Source organism: Schistocerca nitens, chromosome 4 (assembly GCF_023898315.1).
Source record: "Schistocerca nitens isolate TAMUIC-IGC-003100 chromosome 4, iqSchNite1.1, whole genome shotgun sequence".
Taxonomy (NCBI): domain Eukaryota; kingdom Metazoa; phylum Arthropoda; class Insecta; order Orthoptera; family Acrididae; genus Schistocerca; species Schistocerca nitens.
The window spans coordinates 614037273-614052337 of record NC_064617.1 but is presented as its reverse complement, the minus strand read 5'-3'; the positions used below and the strand labels follow the sequence as shown (position 1 = coordinate 614052337).

The 15065-nt window shown below is 44.9% G+C and overlaps 1 protein-coding gene across 1 annotated transcript in view; it reads left to right on the top strand.

Annotated features, from left to right (window-relative positions):
• LOC126252471 (uncharacterized) overlaps window positions 1-15065 on the top strand; it is a 751218-nt gene that overhangs the window by 480829 nt on the left and 255324 nt on the right. Inside the window, exon 6 of the mRNA XM_049953366.1 lies at window positions 8317-8533. Within this exon, the coding sequence (XP_049809323.1) occupies window positions 8317-8533 (217 nt within the window). The remainder of the gene's footprint in view (window positions 1-8316; window positions 8534-15065) is intronic.

The following is a 15065-nucleotide window of genomic DNA, read 5'->3' as shown; positions in this document are numbered from 1 at the left end:
GTGCTGCCCCTCGAGCCTGGACGCCCCTCTGCACTCTGTGTCAGAGAGAAAGATCGCATTGTAGTTTCTACTCTAATCGAAGCACGAACTACAAAATGAAAAATCGAGAAAAAAAGAAACTAAAGACATTAACTGCTATAGGGTATTGATTTATGCCAACGGAATAAGTTGAAAATTTATGCCAGACCGGAATTCGAACCCTAGTTTCCTGCTTACAAGTCAGGTGCACTGACCATTACGCCACCCAGACACAGTGATAACCATCTCTGCACGCACTACCCAAGCACGCCTCCCGTCAGACCCAAATTCTCAACTTATACCACACAACACTGACATAGTGCTCCTGTTTATTAGCCTCGTTCCCGTAAGAATTAGAGCTTGATGCGCACCCGCGTTGAAGGGATCATTAGCCATCATCGCCTTTCTTAATTATAAATGTAGTGTCTGCTCTTTCTGACATGTCCAAAGGAAAAGACACTATTTTGATCCTGAAGCCACTATGAATCAAGACACAAAGGACTATATGCATATAGGTTCAAAGGAATTAGACATAAGCTACAAGTGGGCAACGTCTCTACATCGGTAGTGCGTGGATAAACTACGAATTTGGGTCTGATGGGGGCTTGCTAGGGTAGGCCTTTCAGTTGTGGTGACCACTGTGACCGGGTGGCCTAGTGGTCAGCGCCTAGTAAGCAGGAGAACAGCATTCGAATTCAGGTCCGGCACAAATTTTCAAATTGCCCCATTGATAGAAAGATAATGTCTGTAATTCCTATAACATAAAATAACAGATATCGAAATATGTGACGAGCGGATAGGAAAGCACTTGAACTCAATCAATAAAGGAAAGGCTTATGGACGTAATGGAATACCAGCTCGATTCTACATAGAGTATGCGAAAGAATTTGCCGCTCTTCTATTAGCAGTGTACCGTAGGTCTATCTAGGAGCGAAGAATTCCTAATGATTGGAAAAAGGTACAGGTCATTACAGTTTCCAAAAGCGGTCGTCGAACTAACACCCAAAACTATAGGCCTATATGTCTGACGTCAGTCTGCTGTAGCAAAATGGGTCAAATGGCTCTGAGCACTATGGGACTTAACTGCTGAGGTCATCAGTCCCCTAGAACTTAGAACTACTTAAACCGAACTAACCTAAGGACAACACACACATCCACGCCCGAGGCAGGATTCGAAACTGCGACCGCAGCAGCCCCACGGTTCCGGACTGCAGCGCCTAGAACCGCACGGCCACAGCGGCCGGCCCTGCTGTAGCATTTTGGAACATGTTTAATAATGGCGTCTTATGACTTTTCTGAAGACTGAAAATCTTCTCTGTAGAAATGTACATGGGTTCAGAACACAATGGTCGTGTGAAACCCAGCTCGCTCTGTCCGTCCGCAAGACCCACAAAACAGCAGATACGGTCACTATGGTCAATGCCGTTTTCCTTGACTTTCGTAAGACGTTCGATACAATTCCGCACTGCTCCTACTGAACAAATTACCAGTACACGGAATATCATTCCAACTGTGTGACTGGACTAAAGACTTCCTAGAAAACAGAACACAGCATGTCATTCTCAACAGAGAGAGGCCTTAAGATGTAAAAGTCACATGTAATGTGTGGTGTGCGTACTGTAAGACCTTCCGTACACACACCATCAGATTATTTGACTTGTCGCTCTAACGAAGTAGGCGAGTGTCAGCAATATGTCTCGTAGTCTTATCGTGGCGTGTTTATCTTCTGCCGTTAGGTCAGACGATAGAAATGCCACTTGCACGCTTAGAGTAGCAGATTGACGGTGACCAACTTTAAACAGAACTTGATTAATTTTCACACACATTTATTAAAATAATAATAAGCATAAAAATTACTTAACTTGGTTCTGGATGCTATTTACAATTGACAATCTGAAATTCCTTTGGTCTTGGTACGTTAATCTTATTCTCACATATCTCTGATACTTGACAAAGTGTCTATACATTTATCTTCATGGCTATGTACAGGAAGATGATAATCTTATTAGGCGCATACTGAAACTTGACTATAGACTGGTACAGACAAATGCAGACTAATGCAGACTGGTGAAGACTAATGCAGACTGGTACAGACAGGTGCAGATAAATGCAGACTAATGCAGACTGACTAATCGGAGGTCTGTACACTCGTTATAATACCTCGAGCGTTCAGGTATCACTGCGCGAGTGTGATCCGCGAGGAGAAAAGGTTCTACGTTAGCAGCAATCTCATTGGCTGCGTTACATATTAATACGCGGATCGGCGGAAGCAGAATTTGGTCCGTCTCTAAGACAGCGCCATCTAGTAGTGCGGAGACAGACGAGCGCTGCGCCTGCGCTGTTGTGCTTAGCGGGGCGCACTCTAGTGGGAAAGTTGTGTACGCGCTGACTACGCGGAACTATGTACATAACATAATGTGTGACAAGGGAGTGTTATGGGACCATTATTTTTCATAGTTCGCTGCGTAACGGGTATGAGGGCTGATATTTTTATATGTGGTACCTTAATATGTACACACAAAAGTGAGTCTTTTTTCTGTGCGTCAGTCTTCCTACGGATATCTCACAAACTTTACGATATGCTGTTGTCTGCACGGTCGTACTGCACCACTAAGTGGAGTAAGCCTGTCAGTATAGACTAACTGTTTTACGTCCACGCACACACACTTCAACAATTGCCCAAGGGAAAATAAGCTTGCTCTTGCCACATGTACTTGGAGGTACTAACCAACGTAAAATCATACGACTTCTAAAGGCTATAATAGTTGTGGGCTGGGGGGCGTCCATTTTGATGCAAATCTCACTGTCGCTGAAAAAAAGACTAATAATAGTGTCCTGGTAGGTCGGATGCGTGGGGTTCTAGGGCAGCACACATACAATAAAAGTACTACAGAATAGTGAATAGTAAAATACATTACAAGAACAACTCCAGACTAACAGTACTCAGTTAAATCTCTAGACAAGCGGTCTGCGTCCCTATACGATAATTCTGTTCCCTGTTCGTTTCTTTTGAAGAGTAACCACTGGCTATCTCTCGTTCGTTCTTTCTATCTCACGCGATGACTTGAAGACACGATGAATATTCTGCAGGAACTCCCTAGCAAGACTCGGATCGACTTACAACTTGCAACTGACAGTTTCTGCTCCTGCACGGCTACTTTTAGCGCGCGTCTCTCTTCCTGGTAGTCCTGCCGCTCCAGGGGTGTGTTTCTCGCTGGCGACGTGATTGGTTTGCGCACAGCGATGTTCCTGCTGTGGACAAACCTCCATGGTACTTCTGGTAATAACTGTCTAAATGTCTTCTGGAGTGGTATCTCAGTACACCACAATAATTGCTAATGACTTAGTCCGCAGCTCGTGGTCGTGCGGTGGCGTTCTCGCTTCCCACGCCCGGATTCCCGGGTTCGATTCCCGGCGGGGTCAGGGATTTTCTCTGCCTCGTGATGACTGGGTGTTGTGTGATGTCCATAGGTTAGTTAGGGGACTGATGACCATAGCTGTTAAGTACCATAGTGCTCAGAGCCAGTTGAACTAATGACTTAATTACTGATGTAACTTTGTTCAGTACACCGTCCTTAATTACTAATAGAAATATCTGCACTTATACCAGTATATATAAATTACTTAGTTGATGACGTCCAGAGTTCCATGATGCTTTTCACGGAGGATGCTGTTGTATGTAGAGAATTCGCAACGCTAGAAAATTGTAGCAAAACTCAGCAAGACCTGCACAAGATTGATACTTGGTGCAGGGATTGGCAATTGACCTTCAACATAAACAATGTTGTGTTATGTGAAAACATAGGCAGAAAGCCATGTATTGTACGATCACACGATTTGTGGACAAGCACTGGGAGGAGTTACTTAGATAAGATTTAAAATGGAACGAACACATAAAACTAATGACGAATAAGGCAGATGCCAGAAGCCATTCATTGGAAAAATCCTCAAGAAATGTAGTGCATCGACAAAGGAAGCAGCTTACAAACACACGTTCGACCAGTACTTGAAAATTGCTCGTCAGTCTTAGATCCGTACCGGATAGGATTGATGGAGTAAATAGAAAAGATCCAAAGAAGAGCAGCATTCGTAACAGTTCATTTAGCAAGAGCGAAAGCATCATGGAGATGCTCAGACAATTCCAGTGGCAGACGCTGCAAGAGAGGCGTTCTGCATCACAGGATGGTTCACTGTTAAAGTATTAAGCGTGTGCGTTCCCAGAAATTTCAGCCAAATACGACATAATTCTTTCATCAAAGGTATTACAGAACAAATATTCTGATTCTTGCAAAGTAAGTGTTTTAGCAAAGACATTAATTTTATACTGAAGAGCCAAAGAAACTGCTTCTGAACACCACGTTGCAAGTCATCCAAGATATGCTCATTAATGTTCATGTCTGGTGAGTTTGATGGCCAACGAAAATGTTTAAACTCAGAAGAGTGTTCCAGGAGCCACAATTTAGCAATTCTGGACGTGTGAGGTGTCGCATTTCCTACTGGAATTGCCCAACTCCGTCGGAATGCACAATGGACATGAATGGATGTAGGCGATCAGACAGGATACTTACTGTCCGAGTCGTATCTAGACGTATCTAGACATATCGCTCCAACTGCACAAGCCCCACACCATTACCGAACCTACTCCAGCTCGAACGGTCCCCTGCTGGCAGGCAGCATCCATGAAGTCATGAGGTTGTCTCCATAGCCGTATATGTCCATCCCCTCGATTCAATTTGAAACGAGACTCATCCGACCAGGCAAAATTTTCCAGTCATCAACAGTCCAGTGTCGGTGTTGACGGGCGCTGGCGAGGCGTAAAACTTTGTGTAATGCAGTCATCAAGAACACATGAGTGGGCCTTCGGCGCCGAAAGCCCATATCGATGATGTTTGTTCAATGGTACGCACGCTTTGTTGATCGTTCAAGTAGCTCTGAGCACTATGGGACTTAACTTCTGAGGTCATCAGTCCCCTAGAACTTAAAACTACTTAAACCTAACTAACGTAAGGACATCACACACATCCATGCCCGGGGCAGGATTCGAACCTGCGACCGTAACGGTCGCGCGGTTCTAGACTGAAGCGCCTAGAACCGTAAGGCCACTCCGGCCGGCACACTTGTTGATGGCCCAGCATTGAAATTTGCAACACTTTGTGGAAGGGCTGCACTTCTGTCACGTTGAACGATTTTCTTCAGTCGTCGTTGGTTCAGTTCTGCAGGATCTATCTCCATCCGCAGCGATATCGGCGATGTGATGTTTTACCGGATCACTGATGTTCATAGTACATTCATGAAATGGTCGTGAGGGAAAATCCCCACTTCATCGCTACTTCGGAGATACTCTGTCCCATTGCTCGTGCGACAACTATAACGCCACGTACAAACTCACTTGAATCTTGAAAAGCTGCCATTGTAGCAGCAGTAACCGATGTAACAACTGCGTCAGACACCTGCCATCTTATTTAAGTGTTGCCGACCGCAGCACCGTTTTCTGCCTGTTTACGTATCTCTGTACTTGAATACACACGCCGATATCAGTTTTTCGATGGCGCTTCAGTATATATATTGAAAGGCAATGCCTCCCGACTTTCTTATTCTGTTCTCAGTATCGGTTGAGGTATTACATATCGTCCATATTACTCCGTCGACTCACCCACTTCGCTGACGCAAGTTGCAATCTTCTGCCACTAGAAGGCTCCGAATTGTAGCGTGTAATACGGCGGTGTGTAACGTAAGTTCGTCGGTGAATGCTACAATCGGCTTTCTAATTCAAAATACTCGTCTACAAATGTAGCATCCTCACCTTCAGCATGATAGTACCAGCCCACACATGAGCGCTGGGGCACGTATAATGATCCGACGCCTTTAGTTCACTGCCATAGATCATCCTCCATACAATTACGACTTGGCCTTGTCCGATTTTCATCTGTTTCCCAAACTTAAAGAATGCGTTCGATGATTTCGTTTTGATAGCCATGAAGCGGTGCAAGCAGAGGTAAGGTAGTGACTCCGTGAACAAAGTCAAACATTCTACAAACTGGTGTCTCGTTGGGAGATACGTGTTCGTCACCACGGTGACTATGTTGAGAAACAAATATGTAGATATGGAGAATAAAGGCGCAGAATGTTAATTACGTTTGTTTCATTTAATAAGCTTTGAGGGTTTCTTCGTAGGCATTACTTTTCAGTGCGTCATCATATATATATATATATATATATATATATATATATATATATATATATATATATATATTTTATTATGTGTTACAAATGTCTCAGCAGTCAAGAATAACAATAATAAGAATAATAATGTAAACGTAATTTTAACAATGAAAACGAAAATGGAAAAAATTAAACAAAAGAACTTGAATGCAAACACAGTTAGCGCTTCGTTCCCCATCGGTACATTTAAACATAATTTAAATGCCGTGTAAGTTATAAATAGTCGTATAAATGTAAAAAAAGAGTATGGCAAGTTTTATCGGATCGTGTTGTATATTGAGGCGTAACGGAAATCGGATCTGGTATCCTTAGCGAAGAGGACGAGCCCGCAAGCGCGGTCAGGAATGGCCTGTCAGAAACGTATTCTTTCCCTAAAAAAGCAAATATAGCATTCAGTCCACGACTGAAAATAGTGACCCACACCGTTATTCTACAAACGTGTGTTATTCTGTTCATGAAGCGTTTGCACAGCTCTGACAGTCTCAAAGCATCAGCTTTCACTGCCTAACAAAAAAAGTGAACAATTTGGATGGGGTGGAGCAAACTAAATGAAACTTGAGAATGAAATTTTCACTCTGCAGCGGAGTGTGCGCTGATATGAAACTTCCTGGCAGATTAAAACTGTGTGCCCGACCGAGACTCGAACTCGGGACCTTTGCCTTTCGCGGGCAAGTGCTCTACCATCTGAGCTACCGAAGCGCGACTCACGCTCGTACTCACAGCTTTACTTCTGCCAGTAAATGAAACTTCACGGGTTAAGAGGATATGTGATGTTATTCCAGCGATTATACTGCAATGTCGAGTCTCCTTTACAAAGAACTTGTTGGAGACCACTTAGCTGTATGACGTTTAACCCGCTTCTGGCTTGGAAGCTTATACTGTTTCGACTGAGAAAGATATCAAAAAACTGCTGGGTCCTCACCTGATGCCAACTAGGCTGACAAGTAGCCCACTATAACTCCCCTGATGAGTTGACGATTGAAATGGCGGAGTTGGCGTTTGAGATAGTCCACACTTGTTACACCGGGAATAGGTGTGGGGATCTCGCTGGTCGCTAGAGTACCTCAACACTGTGCAGACAGTTCATACAGACACCTGCCATGTCTGGATCAGCATTGTCCTCTTGAAAGATGGCACCATATTACTGTCGCGCGAGAAGAAATACGTGAGGATGCAGGGTGTCCATGACGTACCGTGGTGCCATCAGAGTTTGCTTAACCACTACCAGTCGATCTTCTCACACCAAGACGTCCGAAACGATAGAAGAACAAGACCTCTTCCCAGGTCCCTGTCATACTCGCTGACGATGGTCATCGGGAGTGGTGCGGATCCGCAATTTCCTGATGTCCTGATGAACACAACGTGACACCAGTTACCCGTGCTTCCTGATCTCGGCACCATCCAGACGCAGTCGTTAGTATTGTGGTGTTAACGGCGCTCTGCGCGTGGAATGGTAATTTCCTAGTGCAGCTGCTGCTAGTCTCTGACCAGTGGTGTGGGATGACATCGAATTCTACGACACGCTAAGTTCACAATACGGCACTCCTCCCTTGTGGTCAGACATAGTCGACTGAACACTTGACGAGTATGGCTGATCTCACGTTTCCATGCAGTCAGACATTGGACTAATGTCACATCTGAATGTCTCACATATCTAGGCATTGCATGACACGACCAGATGGGAAACTGGCGACCCACAGTGAGGCTCTTCCCAAACTTCGTCAGGTGCCAATAGGGCTGTCCCACAGGAGTACGTGGCATCCTTTACAGTGATTGCTCAATATCTGTTCTCGCCCCTTTCATATTCTACCAGGCCAACAACACAAAACACGAACAACACTAATGCTCTCTCAGGGGTGGTCTACATATCACAGAGAATTGCAGCTCTAATCATTTACATACCTACAATTGGTCTGTATATGTCTTCGGGATGCTTCACTTTTTTCGTGAGGCAGTGTATTTAGCTTAGACGCCTTCATTTAAAGCGAAATCAGCAACGCCTGTTGCAAATGATTATCGCGCTGCGCGTACGACACCAGCGAGTGTGGCTGAGCGACTGTCTCCTCTGTATTGCAGCGACCGGCGGGGGCAACGGGACGCAAGACATCGACTTCAACGAGCGCTTCCGGTGGGGGGGGCCCGGCGAGATGGGCGACAGCTACCGCGAGGCGCTGGTGCGTGGCCTGCCCTTCCCCATCCTGACGGTGGCCGAGTACCTCAGCCTAGGCCAGGAGGGCTTCGCCTGGGGCGGCCGCTACCGCGCCGCCGGCTACTACGGGTCCGTCTTCCTCTGGTAGGTGACACTTCACAGCAGAGTCTTAGCTGCTCCATTTAGGCTGTCGTCGAGCTCCTACTCAGTACTCTGCTGGCTACTTTCTACGTCTACTACTACATCAATGCTCTGTGAATCATTGTGGAACGCATAGTAGAGGATTGTGCTAAATACTGCCAGCTATCGAATATCCAGATTAATGTGGGCCTCACATTGCAGGGTCAACTAAAAGACAGGTATACTCCAAAATACACCTTCTTTACTAGAAACTATTTACTGTACTTACAAAATATGATTGATTGTGTTTGGTTTCTGTTATGAGTGCCATTTCAACTTTTTCTTAAATCATCCAGTTACTCAGTTTTACTTCCCAATGAGCTAGAGACTTGAAATTTTAAACGTAGCTCATAACTGGATGTGAGTCGAGTATTAACTCACTTTCTTTCAGTCTGTTCGATAGGGTGAGAGTGAAAAATTGTGGCAATGTCTGACATCCAGGTTGTCCTGCAGGATCAATGCGTCGCGGGTGTAGAATCGGATTATGTTATTTCTTGTCTGTCTCTCTGTTTAGTACAAATTTTAAAATGAATTATAAGCTAATTTCCTGATTAGCCAGATACTTGAAATCTTACGTACAGCTCTGTACTGGATTACAATGCAATATTAACTCGCTTTCTTGTCTGGTGTATGGCGGAGGGTGCTCTGAGCACCACTGCCATTTCCCCTTTTGCCTGTTTCAGCCACGAACAGGTCGCGGGGAGAATAGCTGCTGGTGAACCACTGTGTGAACTTGAATCTCTCTAATTTTTAACTTCATGGTCTTTTCGCTAGAAATAAACGGGAGCAAGGAATATATTGATGATGAGTCAGGTGAAGAGAAATTGAAATGTTCGTGAAAGTTATTACCACGTGTCCGTGTTGTAATCTCATCAAAATCTTTGGAATCGATCGAAAAATATCCCACACACGCTCACATAAGTCCACAAAGCAGAAGATAATTATTTAACTAAAACTGAATTCTTAATGTATTACTTTTTAAATTGGATTAAAAGGTATAAAATAATTTCTCCTAGCCCCACACATATTCCTAACCCCATACAAACAGTCCTGAAAATTTGTGAGTTTAAATTTGTAACGGCTATGAAAATGCTTGTAAGATTTAAAACAAAAAACGTGGGGCAGATGCAATACAAAATTTTCGCATAAACACTTCACATACTTGCTATTATAGTATTTAGTAACTGATGCATGAATAGTTCACCTTCTTACTATCATCCATTCCATGTACCCCAATCTTTTCGTTTTAAATCTTGCAAGAATTTTAAAAGATATTAATAATTCACAATTACAAAATTTCGGTACTATCAGTATGTTATTAGGAAGCTGTATGGGGCTAAGAGAAATTACTTTACACATTTTAGACTGATTTAAAATCTTGGCATTGTAAAAATTCACTTTTATATAAATAAATTTATTGTAACTCTTGTCCTTTTTCTCGCCATAGTCGTTAATATTAACATTCATATTATTATTTCTTCTTTGAGACTTGAAATCAAAACAATTAGTGCTACACCCCCCCCCCCCCCCCCCAGTTGGCTGCTAGCTGACAGGTAGCAAGTCTGGTGTGAAGCTGCCACTTTTCTGGTTTCAGACTAATGTTCAGATTTTGTTTGAGTTGTCTGCTGTAGCCTTTGATTGTCCCCTATGACACCTGGAAAGCCTCAGGTCACCCTGAAACCGTAACAGGCTACTAGTCCTAATACTGAGTAGGAAGACGATGAGGAAGAACAAGACAAAACAAGTTATACGACACATTTGGAAGCTCACTGCATTATTTATGCTATACTCACAGGAAACTGACAACTTATTTACGAAGTTACATATCAGACACACTGTATTTCGTGTCATTTACTTTCAGTTCACTTCCGCAAAATAGAAATCCAATTTTCTATGTTACTGCTTTTCATTTAGTTTTTTCCTGACGACGATTTTCTGGAGAGTTAAAACGAATTTTGCCCAGCATACAGCGTCAAGAGTACGTCTGGAATACCAAATTTTTGAAATGACCTCTCACCTTGGACAAGGCAGTGGCCGACGGCCCTCACTTAACGATCGAGAGCAGCGGCGTTTGAGAAGAGTTGTCAGTGCTAACAGACAAGCATCACTGCATAAAAAGAAACGCAGGAATCAATATTGGACGTTATGTTTGGTTTGTGATGATGTTTGGTTTGTGGGGCGCTCAACTGTGAGGTCATCAGCGCCCCTACAGAGTCCTTATCTTCACACAGTCCAATCTTGCCACGAATGATGATGAAGTGATGAGAACAACACAAACACCCAGTCCCCAGGCAGAGAAAATCCCCAACCCGGCTGGGGATGGAAGCCAGGACCCGTGATCCAGAGGAAACAACGCTAGCCACTAGACCACGAGCAGCGGACTCAGTAGGATACGTAAGCCGAATTTATGCGTCGGGACAGTGCGGCGAAATTTGGCGTTAATGGGTTATGGTAGCAGACGAGCTACGCCTTTTGCTAACAGCAGGATATCGCCTGCAGTGTCTCTTCTGGTCTCGTGACCAGATCTGTTAATCCCTAAACTACTGGAAACCCGTGGCTCGGCCAAATGAGCCCCGATTTCAGCTGGTAAGAGCTGATGGTATGGTTTGAGTGTCGTGCAGATCTCACGAAGCCATGGACCCAAGATGTCAAGCTGGTGGAAGCTGGTGGTAGCTCCATAATAATGTGGACTGTGTTTAAATGGAATGGGTCCTCTGGTCCAGATGGACCGATCATTAACTGGAAATGGTTGTGGTCGGCTACTTGGAGACAATTTGAAGTCATTCATGGAATTCATGTTTCCAAACAATGATGGAATTCTTATGCTATGTCACTGGGCCACTATTGTTCGCTGTTGGTTTGAAGAATATTTTGGACAAACTGAGGGAATGAACTGGCCACTCAGATCGCCTGAAATATGTCCCATCGGACATCTATTGGACGTGGTCGAGAGGTCAATTAGTGCTCAAACTCGTGCATCGGCAGCACTTTCGCAATTATGGACGACTACAGAGGCAGGAAGGCTCAATATTTGTGCAAGGGACTTCCAACGGCTGGTTGAATCCATGCCACGTCGAGTTGCTGCACTACGCAAGGCAAAAGGAGGTATCCCATGTAATTCGATCAACTATCTACATCTACATCTTCATCTACACGGTTACTCTGCAATTCACACTTAAGTGCCTGACAGAGGGTTCATCGAACCATTTTCATACTACTTCTCTACCATTCCACTCTCGAATGGCGCTTGGGAAAAAGGAACACCTAAATCTTTCCGTTCGAGGTCTGATTTCTCTTATTTTATTATGATGATCATTTCTCCCTACGTAGGTGGGCGTCAACAAAATATTTTCGCATTCGGAAGAGAAAGTTGGAGATTGAAATTTCGTAAATAGATCTCGCCGCAAAGAAAACTGCCTTTATTTCAGTGACTGCCACCTCAACTCGCGTATCATATCAGTGACACTCTCAGCCCCGTTGCGCGATAACACGAAACGGGCTGCCCCTATTTGCACTTTTTTGATGTCCTCCGTCAACCGTACCTGGTAAGGATCCAACACCGTGCAGCAATATTCCAGCAGATGACAGACAAGTGTAATGTAGGCTGTCCCTGTAGTGAGTTTCTCGCATCTTCTAAGTGTTCTGCCAAAAGCGGAGTCTTTGTTTCGCCTTCCCCACAATATTATCTATGTGGTCTTTCCAATTTAAGTGGTCTAAATTGTAATTCCTAGGTATTTAGTCGAAATGATTTGTGCGATTTATCGTATACCAAAAATTTATCGGACTATATAAAGTACTCCATGATCTACAGTTAACTACCAACGATGACGAGGAAGGAAGTCGGTCGAAAGCTTGAGACCACATACAAATCTGAGATGGCAAGAAATCTGAAGCAGTTATCCAACTTATATGACATTTTTATAAATTATGAACATACGTTGTACGGCATTTTAGAATTTTGAAGTCTACCAGGCGATGACCTATTGTCGAAACTAGTTCGAGAACGACAAAGATTTTAGCAGCTTTGTGATGCTTATATAAAATAACGTTATTTATAAATGTTTTGTTTCACAACTTAAAGAAGGTTTTAGGGACGTGAACGTACGACACACACACACACACACACACACACACACACACACACACACAGAGAGAGAGAGAGAGAGAGTGAGTGAGAGGGAGGGAGGGACATGTGGTCACCGAACCGGCCAGCTCTCCGCCACTAATGTGCAGTCGGTTTGGCGCTCATCAGGAGGTCGGGAAGGCTGAGGATGATGAAGAAGGGGGCGGGCGGCGCACCCTAGCGTGAACGCCCGCCTAATCGGCGCCGCTGGACACGGAAGATTCCAGCGCGGCGCCAGCAATTAGGCGTGCCGGAGCGCGTGCGGCTGGCTGGCGCCTAGTGGCGCGCTGCGGGCTGCGTGCCGCCCCTGCGCCGGCGACCTTGTGAGGAACGCCGCGGCCAGGAATAGCGCCAGCCGGACTGGTGCTATTTTTAGCGGCGCGCCTCACCGCCGCTGCCGCTGCGTGGCGCCACGTGGTGCGCACGCGGACGTCGAACTCCGCCACTGTCGGCCCCTCCGGGTCGGCATCTGCGGGGGCAGCGTCCGCTTCCCGAGGGTCGGGCACTCCGGGCATCCTATATACGGAGTCACGACCACTCTGTCAGGTGACGCGCATCTTCCAGCATTGTAGTAGTGGCCGCGAGATACCAACGCAGCGCTAACTGGAAGAATGGAAACGCTACGGTTTTTTATACACACACTCCACAGAGGTGACAAAAGTCATGTGATACCTCCTTATATGTCGGACATCATCCTTTTGAATGGTGCAATGCGGTAATTCGACATGGCATGGACTTAACAAGCTACTGGAAGTCCCCTGCAGAAATACTGAGTGCCCGCATCTCGTGGTCGTGCGGTAGCGTTCTCGCTTCCCACGCCCGGGTTCCCGGGTTCGATTCCCGGCGGGGTCAGGGATTTTCTCTGCCTCGTGATGGCTGGGTGTTGTGTGCTGTCCTTAGGTTAGTTAGGTTTAAGTAGTTCTAAGTTCTAGGGGACTTATGACCACAGCAGTTGAGTCCCATAGTGCTCAGAGCCATTTGAACCAAAATACTGAGCCATGCTGCCTCTATAGTCATCCATAATCTCGAAAGCGTTGCCCGGTGCACGATTTTGTGCACGAAATGATCTCTCGATTATGTCCCATAAATGTTCGATAGGATTCATGTTGGACGATCTGGGTAACGAAATCATTCGCTCGAATCATCCAGAATGTTTTTCAAATCAATTACGAACAAAAGTGGCCCGGTGATACGGCGCAGTGTTACCCATAAAAATTCCATCGTCGTTTATGAACATTAAGTCCATGAATGGTTGCAAATAGTCTCCAAGTAGCTGAACATACTATTTGCAGCCAGTGATCGGTTGAGGTGGACCAGAGGAACCAGTCCGTTGCATGTAAACACGGCCCACACCGTTATGGATCCACCAACAGCTTGCACACTGCCTTGCTGTCAAATTAAGTCCATGATTACGTGTCGTCTGCACCACACTCGAACGTACCATCAGCTCTTACTGTAAGTAGGCTGTTTATGTTTTCTTATTGGCAACTTTACGTAGCGCTCTATATGAGAATCACTGGCTGTGCTGTGTGCAGTCTGTGGCTAGTTTGCATTGTTGTCTGCCATTGTAGTGTTGGGCAGCGGCAGCTGGATGTTAACAGCGTGTAGCGTTGCGCAGTTGGAGGTGAGCCGCCAGCAGTGGTGGATGTGGGGAGAGAGATGGCGGAGTTTTGAAATTTGTCATGAACTGATATATATATATATATATATATATATATATATATATATATATATATATATATATATGATGATATTAAGGTAAATACATTTTTTGTTCTCTATTAATATCTTTCATTTGCTAACTATCCCTATCAGTAGTTAGTGCCTTCCATACTTTGAATCTTTTATTTAGCTGGCAGTAGTGGCGCTTGCTGTATTGCAGTAGTGGGAGTAACCAAGATTTTTGTGAGGTAAGTGATTTGTGAAACGCATAGTTTAATGTTAGTCAGGGCCCATTCTTTTGTAGGGATTATTGAAAGTCAGATTGCGTTGCGCTAACAAAATATTGTGTGTCAGTTTAAGCACAGTCCCGTATAATTGTTGAAAGGGGACGTTTCATTACCAACGGAAATCGGGACTCGTCTTACCAGACCGAGGTTTGCCAGTCCAATCGATGTGGTCACAAGCCCAGGAGAGGCGTCGCAGGCGATATCGCGCTTTTAGCAAAAGCACTCGCGTCGGTCGTCTGCTGCCGTAGCCCATTGGCCCCAAATCTGGAGCACTGTGCTAACGGATACGTTCGTCTTACGTCCAATAGTGATTTCTGCGGTTATTTCACGCACTGTCCTTGTCTGTTTGCACTGACAGCTCTACGCAAACAACGCAGCTCTCATTGTTAAGTGAAGACCGTCGGCGACTGCATTGCCCATGGTG